The 18283-nt window shown below is 36.1% G+C and overlaps 1 protein-coding gene across 18 annotated transcripts in view; it reads left to right on the top strand.

Moving 5' to 3' along the window:
• Nucleotides 1-18283, top strand: part of MLLT10 (MLLT10 histone lysine methyltransferase DOT1L cofactor) — a 242357-nt gene that overhangs the window by 113723 nt on the left and 110351 nt on the right. For 17 of the 18 annotated variants that reach the window (XM_011226891.3, XM_011226885.3, XM_011226879.3 and 14 more), the window contains 3 exons: nt 6320-6423; nt 7823-7916; nt 9828-9923. In XM_011226891.3, the coding sequence (XP_011225193.1) occupies nt 6320-6423; nt 7823-7916; nt 9828-9923 (294 nt within the window). The remainder of the gene's footprint in view (nt 1-6319; nt 6424-7822; nt 7917-9827; nt 9924-18283) is intronic. The other variant, XM_011226904.3, reaches the window with a different exon arrangement.

An 18283-nucleotide genomic window follows, 5' to 3' on the forward strand; every position in this document is an offset into this window, starting at 1 on the left:
GAGCATGAGCGGGAAGGGTAGAGAGAGAGAATCTCAAGCAGACGCCACAATGAGCACAGAGCCCAATGTGGGTCTTGATCTCACAACCCTAAGATCACAACTGGAGCCAAAACCAAGAGTCAGGCACTTAACCGACTGCAGCTCACACACCCCCTTATTCGTACTTTGAAATCTCGAGTATGCCTTGTGTAGACAGTATATGGAACTTGTTTTTTTTTTAAAGTCCTGTTTATTAATCTTTGCCTTTTGATTGGAGTGTAGTCACATTAAATGCAATTATTACTGTGGTTGGATTTATGCCTGCTATTTTACTTTTTAAAATTTTTATTTTATTTATTTGAGAGAGAGTGCAAAGTGGGGGGAGGAGCAGGGGGATAAGCAGACTCCTCACTGAGCAGGGAGCCTTAACGGGGCGGGGGAGGGAGTGCTTGATTCCAGGACCCCGAAATCATGACTTGAACTGAATTCAGACACTTAACTGACTGAGCCACCCAGGCACCCCCTGACATTTTACTTTTTGTTTGCATTGTCTTAATGACTACTTTGTTTCTCTCTTTTCCTTTTATAATACCTTTTCTCAAGTGGATATTTTCTAGTGTACCCTTTTCATTCCTTCATGATTTTCAAAGTATATTTTTTGGGTTCTTTTTTAATTTTTTTAAAGATTTTATTTATTTAGAGCGAGTGTGAGTAGGGGGAGGGGCAGAAGAGGAGGGAGGGAGAGAGAAAATCCCAAGCCAACTTTGTGCTGAGTGCAGAGCCTGAGGAGGGGCTCTTACTCACAACCCGGTATCATGACCTCAGCTGAAATCAAGAGTTGACGCCCAACTGACTAAGCCACCAGGTGCCCCCAGTTATTTAGTGGTTGCTCTGGGGCTTACAGTATTCACCTTATTGGAATCTGTGTAACTCCAGTAACATAGAAAATTAATTCCCACATGCCTCCGTTCCTTTCTCCCTTTTTGTGCTGTTATTAAAGATATTGTGTCTGTATATACTACATATCAACAATCTGCTATTACAATTATTGACTTAATAATCTTTTGTCTTTTAAAGCTATGAGAAGGAAACCACAAATGTAGTGTGTTTGTGTGTGTGTGTGTGTGTGTATGTGTGTATTCCTGATTACCACTTGTGTTTCTCTTCATTTCTTCCTGTGGGTTCAAGTTACCTCCTGATATTACTTCCTTAATCCCAGTATATCTTTATTCACATTCTCTTTCATTGTGCTTTCATTGTCAAAAATATCACATTTCTCTGTGTTATAGTCCCAGCAGTACAATTTATGGACATTGTTTTATGCAATTGCTATTTATGTATTTATTTATTTATTTGAGAGAGAGAGAGAGAGAGAGCAGGAGTAGGGGGAGGGGCAGAGGGAGAGGGAGAAGCAGACTCCCTGCTGAGCAGGGAGCCCGATGTGGGGCTCAGTCCCAGGACCCTGAGATCATGACTTTAGCCGAAGGCAGATGCTTAACCAGCTGAGCCACCTGGGTGCCCCAGTGCTATTGCCTTTTAAATGAAGAGAAGAATGAGAAAGAAGTATCTAATCGCGTCTTTTATCATTTCCTATGTAATTCCCTTTGTCAGAGATTTTTTTATTTGTGTTTAATTGGTCTATATTTTTTAAAGATTTCAGCTTTATTGAGGTAAAATTGAATCTTCTTGGTGGGGTGTGTATGTGTGTATTGCAATTATTGTGTCACATCTCTTGATTTTAGCCTAAAGAATTTCCTTTAGTATTTCTTGTTAATCAGGGTTGGAGCAACAAAGTATCTCGGTTTTTGGTTGTTTTTTTTATTAAAAAAATTTTTTTATTTTGGGGAGAGGGAATGCGAGAGGGGAGTGGGGCCGAGAGGGAGAGGGACAAGCAGACTCTGTACTGAGCCCAATGCGTGGCTCTATCTCATGACCCTGAGATCATGACCTGAGCCAAAACCAGCCGCTTAACTGACTGAGCCACCCAGGTGCCCCAAAAGTATCTTAGTTTTTGTTAGGGAATATTTTTATTGCATCTTTATTTCTGCAACATAGCTTTGCTGTATATAAGATTCTTGGTTGATAGCTTTGTTTTTTAAGCATTTGAATGTCTTATTCCACTGCCTTCTGTCCTCCATTGTTTCTGTTGAGACCTCAGGTGTAAATTTTATTGTAGTTTCCATGTATGTGATGAACCATTTTTCTCGTGTTGCTTTCTTTCTTTTTTAAAAAAAAATATATTTATTTTATAGAGGGGGAGGGGGGGAGAGTGTCTTAAGCAGACTCCCCACTGAGTGTGGAGCCCATGGGGCTCAGTCTCACAACCCTGAGATCACAACCTGAGTCGAAACCAAGAGTTGGATGTTTAACAGACTGTGACACCCAGGCGCCCCTCATGTTGCTTTCAAGACTTTGTTTTGTTTTGTTTTTTGGCTTTGATCATTTTTAGTGTGGATCTCTTCGTGTTTATCAAGCTTTTTAGATTTGTAGGTTAATTGTTTTTCATCAAATTTGGGAAGTTTTCAGCCATTATTTCTTTAGATACAGTCTGTTCCTTACTTTCTCTTTCTGGTTTTCTCATTATACATAATGTTGGTATACATAATGGTGTCCCACATTTTTTGGCAACTGTACTTTAGGTAGTGTAATCTAAAGATGTCTCTTCTTTATACTGTATAATCTTTATTGATCTAGTTTTTTAAAGTTTATTTTATTTTTTTTAAGAGAGGGAGGGGGGTGCAGAGAGAGAGGGAGAGAGAGAATCTTAAGCAGGCCCCATGCCCAGCACGGAGACTGAGGCGGGGCTTGATCTCACATCCCTGAGATCATGACCTGAGCCAAAATCAAGAGTTGGACCTCAACTGACTGAGCCACCCAGGTGCCCCTAAAGTTTATTTATGTTTAAGTAATCTCTATACCCAATGTTGGACTCAAACTCATGATCCCAAGATCACTAGTCAGATGTTCTCCCAACTAAGCCAGCCAGGTGCCCCTTTATTGATCTGTTTTTAAGTTTCTTGATTCTTTTTCTACTGCCAACTAAAATCTACTATTGAGCCCTTCTAGTGAATTTTAAACTCTAAAATTTCCGTTGAAGTCTTTGTCTTTCAAGTCCAACGTCTGGGCCCCTCCTCAAAGTCAGTTTCTAATGTCTGTCTGTTGTTGTTGTTGTTTTTTTTTTTTCTTGTGTGTAGGTCACACTGCCCTGTTTCTTTGCAGGGCTTACAATTTTTTTTGTTGAAACAACATTTAGATAATATAGCCACTTTGGAGAATGATCATTCCTTCTCCTTGTAGGCCCTGTTTGTTTGGTCACTTAATTCGTTTAACGACTTGGGTTGGGCTAATTTTCTCATGTCTGTTTTCTCAGCAATATATAGTTTCAGGTGGCACTGCTCAGATGTCTTCTTAAAAACAAAACAAAACAAAAAACAGCAATATATAGTTTCAGGTGGCACTGCTCAGATGTCTTCTTAAAAACAAAACAAAACAAAAAACAGGCCTGACTTTTTAGGATTGTCCGTGGGTCAACATAAACCACTTATTAGTCAAAAATTGTGCTTTAACCCCATTAGCTAGTTAGATTTTCACCCTTAATCATTTAATATGTGTGTGATTTAGAGATTATTTTTTAAGTAGATCTGAAGTTCTCTCTCCGGTTGTTCCTGATGCACACAGTCTTTGAGACCATCGTGTATGAGTGTGATTTTATTTTCAAGTCTGGATTCTGAGGAGTTCCGCTTGGGTCACGGTAACTTATTTTTCAGCCAGTTTTTTTGATCATAGTTTGTACTAAAGCCTCTTGAACCTTATTGGCTGATGGATTTGCTTGTGGCTTTGGGGAATGCTTTTAAGTCTGCCCCCAAGTCCCACTTTGATTTTTCCCAGTTGGGTGCACCCTAGTTCATGTACATAGCCTTTTGGACCCCCAGGGATGAGTGTGATCCCAGGAGGGCCCTCATTTGTTGTCTATTTCTCATTGTCTCTGTTAATCTTCAGGCTAGTTTTGCTTGTTTCCACTAGTATTTTGGAGCTACCAGTCAGTCCTGTCTTACTTGCTTGCCACCAGGGTGTTTTTGACTCTGGCCTTAAACTTCTCTAAGCCCTTTTCCAGATAAAGTTAGTCTTCTCAGGCAGAGCTGTTGAGCTCTTTGTTCACCCCATGCACCTTTCTGAGAACCTCTACATGACTGCTCTGGGGATGATGATAGCAGTCTGCTTCTCCTGAAGAGATACATGTACTCCAACAGGGTGCTGCGAGGAGGGAAGGGTGTAGTAGCCCCTGGTTTTCTCAAGTCATTCCTCCTACCACTGGGACTTCCATTCCGCTAGCAAGTTGGGGTAGGGATACTATGGCCTCAGGACTCTTGGCCATTTGTTAGGATGGATTCTATGAGTGAGAGCTTACAGCACTAAGTAGGTTGAGAGTCACTGGAAATTGTTCTCCTAGGGTACAACTATAGCTTTAGACTAGGAGCTGGGGGGCGAGGGGGGCCTTCTCAAACCACGTCCACCCAGAGGGGAACTTCCATTACAGGAAGTTGTGTGTGTGGTGGGTTGTGATGGGAGCAGATCATGACTCAAATTCCACAGACTCTCACCGTTCTTACTGAGATTTAGTAGAGTTTTTGAATAAGTGTTCTACTGTTTACTGCATGTTTTTAGGATAATTTTGAGACTTTTTTTTTTTTTTTTTTTTAAATCTGTGAAGTGGTTAATTCACTAGGGAGAGGATCCATGGAGCTCTTCACTCTGCCATTCCAGAAGTCTGGAAGTCCTACTTCACCTTTCTTTTTAATACTATCATAATTTTTAGTTTTTTGAATGGTCAAATGGTGGTGTCTTTTCAGTTTGCTTTGGAATTTAAAGACCATTGGATATTTCCCCTGAATTTTGTGTTATATAAAATGTTATTGTTTCAGTCTTCTTTGTCTTTTCTTTTTTTAATATTCTTGATCATTTGTAGGTTAAAAATGTATGTTACATTGTTGCATTGTAATTGTTTGGTACTTTCTTTTTGTAATTGAATGGGTAGAGATGTTCTTAATTCAGTGTATCTGGGTTGGTTTTGTTGTGACTTGGGATTTTACTTATTAGAGGCATAAAATAATTGTAATTCAGTTCACTCTGAGTCCTTGTTTTTCAACAGAGGAGTTTAAATTAATTTACCTGACTTGATACAAGGCTTTTTTGAGAACTGTGTTCTTATAAATATTGTTGAATGGTATTATTTGGCACCACAGGGCATAGTGGGGGAAACCTCTCTAGGTTTAAAAATACATGTGGTCCTATTTAAGTTGGCTAGTTATACTTCATTACTGTGCAGAAAGAAGTTGGTTTCTTTTTTTTTTTTTTTGAAGATTTTATTTATTTATTTTGACAGAGAGAGACAGCCAAAGAGAGAGGGAACAAAGCAGGGGGAGTGGGAGAGGAAGAAGCAGGCTCCTAGCAGAGGAGCCTGATGTGGGGCTCCATTCCAGAACGCCAGGATCACGCCCTGAGCCGAAGGCAGATGCTTAATGACTGCGCCACCCAGGCGCCCCAGAAGTTGGTTTCTTTTTAGAAGTGTATCACCTGATTTTATGTAGACCTTAATTTTTGTATACTCAACTTCTAGTCAGCTGATGATTTTATTCATTATACATTGATACTTGTAGATTGCCATTTATCTAATTCTGTTTTTTCATAAAAAGGTGGTACTGTTTATCAGCTTTTTTTTACCTGGGAAAAGGACCAGATGTCAGTCAAAGTTGCTGGGACTGTTCATCTCTGACCTCCTTAGCTAAAGTGTCTTCCTCTCAGGCTCAGTATGTCAGGTTGGCAGGCTGAATGAGAGCCCATGTGGGATTCCTGTGAACAGTTGAAATGACCTAAGTTTTGCTCACTCACATAGGACCATCCTTCGTCTCTTAGGTCCCATCTCCCTGTATTAAACTCCTTTAGGTATGCTTACTTATAGCAGAAAGGAAAGACAAACCTCTTTTTATACTCTTGTTATAGAAATCAGTTGAATACTGGTGAGGAAGTTTTAAGACCAAGGTAGGCTGTGTCCTGGCCCCTGACCTCAGTGCCTGTGAAGATTCTTCTTATCGTGTGGGGTGTTTGAGCCTAAGGAAGCCTGGGCCTTTGTGAGATCCTTCTGGGACTATTTCCACGTCCTTGTTTATGTTTTCATGTTTGTAAAAATTAGATTACTGTCAGAAAAAATGAATTCATGTTTTTGAAGTAAAGCAGGTTAAATAGTAAATCCAGTCTTGACTTCTGAAGATAATTGTAAAATTCATTTCTATAAAGCACTTTAAGGTTTTTGCTTCATTTTGTTTATTTTCTCTATACTAAGACTTGCTACATTTGTGATGAACAAGGAAGAGAAAGCAAAGCAGCCACTGGTGCTTGTATGACCTGTAATAAACATGGATGTCGACAGGCTTTCCATGTGACATGGTAAGTGTGTTTCTGTCATTGTACAAAACTGATATTCTTGTACTTTGTACAAGGGAATACCTTGTAAGTTAAAGGTTTAGATATCCAAATATTTACAGTAAATTTTATTGGGATAGTTTCTATGTTTAGATTTTCTTATTTATAATAAAGATGATTCTAATAATTGAATTTACCAGAGTGAATTTTGAATAGGTGAACTCTGGTTCTCATGATTTATTTAGTTGCATTTTGTTTAAAGTATTGGTGTTGGTTACCCAAACTTTGATTTGTTGTTAGGACTAAAAGAGCTGATGTAGCTAACTTAGTGTAGTGCCTGTAATATTAATAAGGATTTAACGAATGATTATGTTTCTTTACTTTGTGTTTGAAAAGGGGAAAAAGCAATCACCATCACATTCTTGTATAATAGTGGCTACTTCCTAAAAAGTTACTTAGATACTTTTTTTGGCATAAAATTTCAAGATCAAAGATTATCCTAAAATAAAATATTCAGCATAATAGACAACAGTTCAAAATTAGAGTTTGGGAATAACCCATGTACTTGTTACTTTTAAGAAATAGTCTGTATCTAGCAGCCAGTATAGGCACATGCTTTATTTCCTGAGCTTTTAGTGTATGGGTTTAAGAAGTCCATTTTAGATTATTTTTGGGGAATGGAAAAGATTTTTGGTTTTATAAATTCTGTTAATAATGAACTTAATTTTTCAAAGATGAAAGTTCTTTTTTCTAATACTACTGTAATTTTGAAATGTTAAAAATGGCAATTGACACTATTGAAAAATTGATAAGGTGATGATTGTAAACTTAAGCACTTTGTGTTTTTTTTTAAAAAATGAATATCATAATTTTAGGTTTTGATTCACTTTCTTCCATAGTTTTCTACTGGAAAACACAGCTTGTTTTTTTGCCTGCTGTATGGTTCTATGACTTGAAGCATTTTCCTTGTAACAGAATATAATCTGCATCTATGGGCACATCCCATCCCAAATTATTTCAGCCCTTCAGAGGCCTGGCCTTACTATTTGTACCTGTGATACAGATTGAAGAAGTAAAATGAAGTGTTAATTATGGGGTGGGGGGTATCTTAAAGCAATTTAATGTTTATTTGGTGACATAAAACATGCATAAGTCTTCATCCTTATTAGAGATGGATGGATCAAAAGTTGATCATAAACTACAAATATAACTTTAGAAAATATCAGAGGTTGAGGTGAAATGTACTTGGTCACAGTGAGAATAAAGCCTTTCATTTTCCCCCTTTCTCTTAGGAGATGTGTAAGGTTTAATTACAAATCTTACATGCTTGGAAGTGAATTTTAGTTTATACGTACTGTAGTTTGAAGTTTAGTATTATGTGTGTATTTGTATTTTATATGTATTTTTTGGCTTTTATTTTCAGTGCTCAGTTTGCTGGACTACTTTGTGAAGAAGAAGGTAATGGTGCAGATAACGTCCAATACTGTGGCTACTGTAAATACCATTTTAGTAAGCTGGTAAGAATTTATCTTGAATTTAATGTTAAAGTGATACCATAATTTTAACAATAGAGTTGACTCTGTTTTATGAAAAAGGCATAATAGCTATTCCCTTTCTCTTCATTTTTTCATGGGATTGTTTGCTTTGCATGGTCTTTACTGGGAATTAAAAGATCAAGTAATTTTTAAAGATTTTGCTTTGCTTAGGTTCATTTATAAAGGTGAATATTGTAAAATAATTTCTATTAATAGCAAATGTTAGGATAGTAGAAGCAGCACGTGTAAAGGACTCTATAATCTAACACTTTTTTCATTTAATTTCATTTTTTGACATTTGATTATACATTTTGTGATTTTCTATCTCTTGTTTCTCATCTTTTTGCTAATATTTCTTTATTTTCATTTTTATTTACTCAGAGATAGTAAACCTGAAAGCTGTTTTGTAACTTCTTAGTTGACTATCTTGAGAAAAATGTATTTAAATACAGCTTTGGGAATATTTTAGATTTTGCCAATCTTTACTGTTACATAGTCGCATGGATGATTGAGTTGGTAAAATTTGATTAGCTGCTACATATATTGTGTCCATGTTCCTCTGAAAGATCAATATTTAATGTTCTAAGTGTCTATTATTTTTAGTCTTTAATGATAACAATTAGATGTGTACACTGAAAGTTTAAGTCTTCTTTATTTTTCTTTAGTTTCTCTCTCTCTTTTCTCTCTCTCTCTTTTTTTTTTCTTATTACCTTTCCTCTGTGAGTGGAGCTATTTTTTCTTCCTTTCTTTTAAAGAAATAATATCATTAGGGTTCCCTTTCTCATGAAATCAGCTCATGACTCTTCTGGTTCATGCATATTAGAATACTTAAGATTATGTAAATGTATTGTTTGATATTGAAGACTTTGATTTATTTTAAGGGCTGACAAAGAATATTAAAGTGTTTTAAGAGAAGTTTTGAGCAAAATTGAAAATTTTGCCTCCTAGATGTGAAAAGCGTATTGGATTCTTAATTTTCTAAATGGAAGATGACATAGAACGAATCTACAAATAATGAAAATGGATTTTGAGTTTGTGTAAATAATAAATAGGATTTTTTCATTGCTAGTTATTGACATGTTGTTATCCCATTTGCTAGTTAGAGAGGAAGAGTCTTTAAGATTGTGTAACCTTTACATTTGCATGGAATTTGAATACCTTTCATAGTCATTTTTATTTAATTTAAACTAGTCATGGTACCACTAAGTTTTAAACACCTCAAATGACTCACTGTCATACTTTATTATGAAATTCTATAAGTATTTTAAATAGAAATGTGCAGTACTTTTAGTAATACTTTGAAAAATGCATGGGTCTAATGCTGACATTTCCTTTAATTTTTTTCTTAATGAACTGCAGAGACAAGTTTTTAGAAAACTATGCCTTAATACCAAAAATATGAGATTAAAAGACTTCTTGCTTTTCCCAGTGTGGCAAAAAGTAACTCTTCAAATATTTTCTTTTCTTTTCTTCTAGTCTTGGCATCCTTCCTCAGTATGGCATTCTCTATTTTGGTTGAAACTCCTTTTCTTTTTTAAAGAAGACACTGAAAATTATAGTTGATTTCTTTAAGAGGTGGTTTTGTGATAAAGTGACAAATAAGCTACTGCTTATTTGAAATTACAGTTTTCACACATTTTAATAGATGTACAAAAATATGGCATTAATGTTAAATTTAGGTTCAGATTTTCTTTTGTAATGAATGTTGTAATAGACAATATATATGGATGGTGTCTAAACTGGATTATATAGCTTGAAATAGTGAGAATTTTTTTTTTTACTTCAGTAGACATTTTTAAATACTACACACTTGAATTGGTTAAGCCTAACAAAAAGAGTATTTAAAAATTTTTATATACATATACATGTATGTATATATATTTTCTTTTTTAGAAAAAGAGCAAACGGGGATCTAATAGGTCATATGATCAAAGTTTAAGTGATTCTTCCTCTCACTCTCAGGATAAACATCATGAGAAAGAGAAAAAAGTAAGTGGATTTGTTGTTGCTCTGTATGTAGCACATCTACTTAATAGATTATTTTTTCTTTTTTTAGATAAAATAAAGTTCTTGAGAGCTGGATGGAGATAGTGAAATACTGAAAATTTTTGACTGAGAGTATAAAGTCAAAGAATAGGTTTAAAGTAATGCCATATTTGTGAATATGTTTGTATGGCAGAACCTATTTCAACTGAAAATTTGAAATACAAATTGAAAGCATGAGAGAGATTTCTTGCATGTGTTGCTGTGGTCATCTTGTGAAATCTTTAGGTGACTTCAGCAATAGTAGTTTGTGGCTATGTATTATTAACTTGATTATTTCACATGTAAGGGAAAATCTCATCAGCTTTTTCACTTTGTAATGGAACAGTTTTGAAATTCTGTATATTCTTGACTGTTTTTCCCCCCAGTGGTACTAATAATGGTTTAGTTTTTTTTTTTTAATGCCCAAATGTCATACCATTTGTTTGAGAATATTTTGTCTTTTAATAAAGCACTAAAACTTGCCTGATACTAATCTGTCTTCTTCTAACTTACCTGTTTTCTGCTTACATTTTTATGTATTTTAAAGGATATGAGTAATTTTTAGTGAACTAATATAAGACTGTAGTGTCATTCGTAGGACATAATTCTCAACATAGGAAAAGGATACTACTATGAATTGTTTTTAATGAGGTGAGGATAAAAAAAACCTCTTCAGTTAGAAAATAACATTACTCTTAAACTGTTGGTATAAAATAGTTTGGAACATTTCCATGTTTATAAATACTTTAGATTTGGGAATAGATTTGGTTTGAATTTCTGTGCCTTTTTTCAAGGTAAATGTTTTTAAAAGCTTAAATTTTTAATTTTGAAATTAGATTTCCAATTGTGAGCGAAATAATAATTATAACTTTATATTCACCTTTAGAGCATTTGTTAGGTTTATGTATATGTTTTCTAAATCTTAGGCAGCAAGTATGCATATTCATCTTCTTTAATGAGGTGGTTTTGTGATAGTGACAGTTACAGGATTCTGTCTTGCTGTCTATTGTTATTTGGATTGCTGAAGGGAAATGGCAGATTGGGTTTAATTAGCAGTTTTACTAAGAAGCACCATGAGATTTTTTGTAACCCTTTGAATCCAAGAATGAGTGATACAGGTAGGACTCAGGAGAAAGTCTTGCTGATGATATTCGTCTCTTCAGTCATTTCATGAGCATTATCTTGTTTAAAGAAGTGTTCATGGTATGATCATGTTTATCTTAATATACGCCCTGAGATGATATTTTTAATGGACGATTATTAAATGTAGTATAGTGTTTAATAAATACAGTGCTATTGATTATATTTATTGATCTTTCTCTCTCCCTTTTTTTTTTTTTTTTGCTCCAGGAATGAGATTTTTCATTTTATGGTTTTTTTTGCAGTTGTTGAAAACTAGATAAAAACATTGTGTGTAGTCAAACCTGTTTAGCTACAAATTTTAGCAGTTGGTATTTTCATTAGTATGTAAATGCTATTTGCATTTTACTTTTGGCGTGTATAAGTTTAGTATAATTTGATTCTGTTATTAAACTTAAAATCCATTTGTACGTTTTATTTTGTAACAGTTTTTCTGATCATTTATAAAGGCTGTGAGGTAAACATAGTATGAATTTATTATTGTTAGACTTGTTTGCTTGCCTTGGGAATATTTGGGAAGGGACTTTTTTATTATGGTATAATGTTAAGTAAGTGATAATATAGCTGAAAAGATCAGGTATGATAGACTATCTTACTCCCCATCCCATCCCACTTTACCTCTTTTAAGACTTTAACATCTAGGTTTGTCTCAAATATGCTTATCATATTACAAAATGTTGCATTGAAGCCTAGCACTCACAATCCATTCAGACTTTAGTATTCTAAAATACTGTATGTTGTGAGCTAAATTTTGGTGGTATTGTTCATAAGATGTGTTGGAGTCACTCTCCCTCTGAATTTTTTTTTTTTTACCTCCTTCATACTGGCACATACTTTAAAATATTTTAAAATATCTTGTAAGTAAGTGGTGATAAAGAATATTTCATACTAAGTATGTGCTATCCAAATCACTTATTTAAAAATGAAACCAACGATTTATAAGCTAACTTTTTATATAACTATGAGAAAATTAAAAATACATAGTTTTTGCTTTTCAGAGAGTTTTTGTGTGACCCAAGATACATTAATACTGGTTAGATATTAGCTGTGAAATCCCAACAAAGAGAGAGGAAGATTTAATGCTGAGATACGACTTTGAATAAAGGACAGTTTCCATAAAAATTGAAAAATTGGCATATTTTTTTTAGAGGAATCAAAGTGCATGTTTGAAATGAATTGAAGCTACATAGAGGATTTATGTAGAGGTTTAATTCATTCATTAAACAGTTTGCAACATTAGGTATTGTTTAAGAGGAATATCTTCTAAGACGATTAATGTTCATTGTAAAATAAGATTTTCTTTTAAGCCTAGAATTTTTGTGTTGCAGAAGCACTGCCACAGAGTGAGATGTGGGCCAGGGTTAAGAAATGCAGAGATGTATCAGAGATGTATGTGGTTGTATTGGGATGGCCCCCGCTTCAGAAAGGGCTTTTTTTTTGAAGGCTAATTTGTAGGGCTGTCTTTAGAAATCAGTGGTTATTTATTACATTGAGATAATCTCGTACCAGTTCAGTTGATCCTCAGACACATCCTCTCCCCACTCATTAATGTTAACTAATCCATAATGTATTAAAAGTATAGTACTATATTTCTCATACTTTACAGCAAAGTCATCATTAGTGACAGCATTATGTTGAAATGCATTCATTTCCAAGTAGGTTTGCCAGAAAACCGTCTGTCCCCTACTATAGCTAGAGGGATTTATCTCCTGCTGTGTTCCCCACCCCCTTACTTGCTCTTGATTTTCTTCTGTTATTAATAACTGGCAATAGATAAAGGAGCTGTTGCCAGTGTAAATACTTTTAACCTCGGTTGGGTGGGTGTGTGGGGGAGGTAGGTTTTTCAGTTAGTGTTTTGTGAACCTCAGGGATTGACTGGACTTTTTTTCCTTTGGGACTACTCATCTCTCTGAAGAGAACTGGGCTGGGGTGCCTGGGTGGCTCATTCGGTTAAGTGTCTGCCTTCTGCTTAGGTCATGATCCCAGGGTCCCGGGATGGAGTCCTGCATTGGGCTCCCTGCTCAGTGGGGAGCCTGTTTCTCCCTCTCCTGCCTGCTGCTCCCCCTGCTTGTGCTCACTCTCTTTCTATCTCTCTGTCAAATAAATAAATAAATAAATAAATAAATAAATAAATAAATAAATAAATAAAATCTTTTAAAANTCTCCCTCTCCTGCCTGCTGCTCCCCCTGCTTGTGCTCACTCTCTTTCTATCTGTCTGTCAAATAAATAAATAAATAAATAAATAAATAAATAAATAAAATCTTTTAAAAAAAGAGAACTGCTACTTCTGTGGCCCTCAGAGGAATAAAACTCTCATTTCAGGGGTGTCATTACTTCTTTATGTATCTTTTTAAAACTTTTCAACATTGAGAATACCTGTCATCCCCTTCCCCTTTTTGTGTACTTTTTCCTTTTGGAGATCTTCCACTCAAGTTAAAGCTTTAAGCTTCTCTACATGTGCAAAGAGTTAAGAGAGGTCAGGGCTTTCAGTTTAGAATGGCTGGGGTGTGTGTTTGTTGGGGCTGAAGAGTGACAGGAGACTACTTCATTAAGAAGGGGCCAGTTCCTGGGGAATTTTTAAAGTGATGCCAGTTTGATTCTTTATTCTGAGGTGTTGGGCAGCCAGCCAGAAAGGTTAAAATTTTTTTTTAACTTTTGATTTTACAATAATTTTAGATGTTGAGAGAAGTAGAAAAATACTACACGTTATTTCTCTATACCACTCACCCAAATTTTCAAAATTTGACATTTTAAGCTTGTCCTCTCTCCCCTCCCCTCTTTGCCATCCCGCTTTTTCACTCTCTGTATAATCTTTTTCTGAATTATTACAGAATAAATTAGAAACATAATACCCTTTTAGCTGTACTACTTTAATGTGTAGTTTTTGTTTGTTTTGTTTTGTTTCTTTTTAAAAGATTTTATTTATTTGACAGAGAGTCAGCCAGCGAGAGAGGGAACTCAAGCAGGGGGAGTGAGAGGGGAAGAAGCAGGCTTCCCAGCCAAGCAGGGAGCCCGATGGTGGGCTTGATCCCAGGACTTTGGGATCACTCCGTGAGCCAAAGGCAGATGCTTAATGACTGAGCACCCAGGTACCCCTTAATGTGTAGTCTTAATAAAAAATGGAATTTCCTACTTGATTACAGTACAATGCTCAAAATTAGTAAATTAACATTTTTCACAGAGCTGTTAGGTAATCTGCAGGTCCTATTCAGATTTCACCCACTAATATCCTTCATACTGAAGAGGGAAACTTTCTGGTCCAGAATCCAGTCCAGGATCACACCCTGAATATAGTTTTCATGTCTCTTCAGGTTTTCAGTCTGTTCATTCTGGAATATTTCTCATTCTTTCTTTGTCTTTCATGACCTTCATGTCTCTGAAGCCCTGTTTTAGATTCTTGGAGGCATTGCCTTGATTTTTATTTTTATTTTTTTTAAGAGTCATGTATTTGCTTGAGAGAGAAGAATCTCAAGTTGACTCCCCACTGAGTGTGGAGCCTGATGTGGAGCTGGATCCTAGGACTCTGAGATCATGAGCTGAGCTGAAATCAAGAGTCAGAGGGTTAACTGACTGAGCCACCCAGACACCTGTGCCTTGATCTTAACAATGGATTTTACAGTCACACCCTTGTTTCACTTTTCATGGAATTATTTTCTGAGTGTGGCTTAGGTTTTGTCTTTGTCTGAAAACCATTCCTCACTTTTATATTGTTGCTTTTTGTATAGAGTGTATGAATTTTCAGAACCAGCAAGTAGCCTTTCCTAATTTAGTTTATACTCCTGTATTTTTTTTAAGTAAAAAATTAGAGTGCACTTTCAACATACTATCTAAAAAATCACCTTAGTTAAATCATCCAGTTCATTAAATACACTATTTTCTGTTACCATGGGCAACAGTGTTGCTAAACTTCCAGCTTCTATATAACAAGGACCCCTTTTCCTCTAATTTTCAATTAAATTTCTCTCACTTTCTTTTATGCTCTGGATAGCAGCCTCATGGAAGGCCATAAGGTTTCTAGTAACAGTCTCTTCAGTATTCATTAGGCTTTCACTCATAATCTCCTGAAAGTCCTTCTAGCTTTTTTCCATTGCTTAATTCCATGCAACTTCCACAGTTTTAGGTTTTTGTTATGGTAGCATCCCGTTCCTTGTAACAAATTCTGAATCGGTTACCTATTGCAGCATAGCAAATTTCCCTAAAATTTAGTGGCTTAATTATAATAAACATTTATTGTCTCAGTTTCTGTGGGTCTGGAATTTGGAATGAAGGTATTTCTAGCTCAGGGTCTCCCATCCGATTATTATAGGAATACAGTCATTTGAAGGCTTGATTCAGGCTGGAGGATGTGCTTCCATGATGGCTTATTGCTGGTGGAGCAAGAACCTTATTTTCTAGCTGCATGGATGTTTCCGTGGGGCTGCATAAGTGTCCTATGACATGGCACCTAGCTTTCCTCAGGGTGAGTATCTAAGAGAGCAAGGTGGAAGCTGCAGCTTTTTTGGGATTTAGTCTTGATTTTACATATAGTCTCTATATCCTTGTTGAATGCCTTTTTTTAAAAAACATTTTTTTTTGGTTGTAAAACATATGTAAATTATCATTTGCCATTTTAACCACTTTTAAGACACTCATTTTTACAGTATTCTATTGGTTACACAGAGCAACCCCTTCAGCGTAGTTGGATACTGCCTGGGGGCAAAGATCATGGGAAACTCTTGGAGGCTGGCTATCACACCCTGAGAACTAGGCAGGCACTGTGTTTCCCATTAAATTTTCACCCAGAAGTTTTAGCACCCATTGATGATTCTACCTGAAATAGTGTTTGATAGAAGGTGATTTTCCATAACTCATTCTGTACCCATTAATTGGCACTCTGTGGTAAATTAGAGCTTCTCTCCCTTTCTCACTTTCTTCATCAGTAATGGGGAAGGGAAGTTCGACCGAGGAAATCAGAAGTAGCCATAAATACAGGAGGAAAGTTAGAAGAGACCTGGTACGTTTTGGAATTCAGGGGAAGTGAGTATTTCAAGAAAGTTAATACTCAGCAATTAGATTGCATATGAAAGATCAACTAATATAAGGCTCAATACATGTCCTTTGGATTCAGTGCTAAAGAAGTTGTTGAGAAGGACTCTCAATGTAATGGTCAGAGGAGAAGCTAATTGAAGTTGGTAAATGAATAAAGCAGGTATGAGTAAATGTAAATCATGAGAGTATTTAACTCTTAATCTTGGATGTTAAGAAGAGGGGAGAAATAGGGCAATAACTGGAAGAATATGTGATATTAAGCTTTAATAGTGGACAATAAGAAGAATACTGTGTCTCTTCCCCTGTTGTAGGAGGAAGAAGGAAAAAAGCATTTAGGTGAGTAACTTGGTTACCTGGATAATGAAGCAGAGAAAATAGGTATGGACAGAATCCCAAGGGAGATATTGCTAGGTAGATTGGATATAAAGATAAGGAAAAGGAAACAAGTTTGTTTTTTCACAAGTGTTTAAAGTAGTGGGTCTTGAGATCCAAGGTTGGATAATAGGTATAAGTGAAACTAGGGAACAGGGTCACATAGATTTGGACAAAATTTGGAGCAAGGGCCTGGAAGACTGAGTGAGGTTCAAGAACAAGTAAAGTGTGAATCAACTGCAAGCTACGGAGAAAGTATAGATCATAGTGGTTCAGTTTTTCACTGGACTGTTCTGACTTCAGCTGTTGTAAGATAAATCTGCATGGGTCTCTCACATTTGTACACGTCTTGTGAATAGAGGCCTTGACTGCCTTTGTTCCAGATTATCTTTTCAAAGTTGTTTATGTAATGAACAGCCTTGGCAAATGGAGGCAACATCATTAAGAGCAAAGGGCAGATTTACTTACAGCCATGGATAATGCAGAGATAGTCTCTCTTTCTGGGATAATTGACAGCAGACCTGCTTACTGTTCAGAATTAGGTTCCCTAAGCCCAGGGTTCCTCTCCTGTAACGCAACCCACTGTATGTGCAAGCATCATTTGGCCCTTTTCAGGTCATCCTGTCAGAATTGGGGCTTGGGGAACCCATGGAATTGCTGACATTCTGGCTACTGCTGTTGCTGTGAGTGATAAAGCCCTTTGTGTACAACTCAGGAGTCTTGTGTCTTCTTCAAGCATCCATGAAACTGGCAGTCTGATTTGTTAGATTGCAACCATGATATTAGACCCTTCATAATTTTTGGCACAAGATGTTGTTATAGGCATATTGAAGAAGAAAGAATTTTAAGTGAAAACCATTGGGATTGAGGATGTTTGGGGATTGTGAGGTTTGTCCACTTAGGATTGGCTTATTTTGGTAACACATCCACTCTTGTGGTCAGGGCTGTTGGGATACTGTGGTTGGAGGTCTTAACAAGATCACATGGAGTAGGGAAGAAATACCTAAAGAAAAATAATGGGCAGACAAAAACAAGAGATATCTATTAGTAAATGACAGAGCTAGGACTCAAGACCAAGTATGCCTGATTTCCAAAGTCCATGGATTATTTTTCTTTTTTTCTTTTTTCTTTCTTTTTTTTTTTTTTAAGATTTTATTTATTCGACAGAGATAGAGACAGCCAGCGAGAGAGGGGAACACAAGCAGGGGAGTGGGAGAGGAAGAAGCAGGCTCACAGCAGAGGAGCCTGACGTGGGGCTCGATCCCATAACGCCAGGATCACGCCCTGAGCCGAAGGCAGACGCTTAACCGCTGTGCCACCCAGGCGCCCCCATGGATTATTTTTCAAATGTCTTTCTGACTTTTACTTGGAGGCTTAATAATCACATTTCTTTAAAAGTTCGATAAATCAGGTATATTATAAAATGTAACTTTTCTTTTGTATTAATACACATGGTGAAGTTTTTACATGTTTTAAAAAGAATGCTANGAAGGCAGACGCTTAACCGCTGTGCCACCCAGGCGCCCCCATGGATTATTTTTCAAATGTCTTTCTGACTTTTACTTGGAGGCTTAATAATCACATTTCTTTAAAAGTTCGATAAATCAGGTATATTATAAAATGTAACTTTTCTTTTGTATTAATACACATGGTGAAGTTTTTACATGTTTTAAAAAGAATGCTAATGCAAAGAATCTCTTAATCTTTTTTTCTTTTTCATATGAATCTTATACATTGTTCCAGGATGTTCTTATTTAGACTGGTGAATGTTTGGGGGTGCTTG

The sequence above is a fragment of the Ailuropoda melanoleuca genome, chromosome 15 (genome assembly GCF_002007445.2).
Source record: "Ailuropoda melanoleuca isolate Jingjing chromosome 15, ASM200744v2, whole genome shotgun sequence".
NCBI classification, from domain to species: Eukaryota; Metazoa; Chordata; class Mammalia; order Carnivora; family Ursidae; genus Ailuropoda; species Ailuropoda melanoleuca.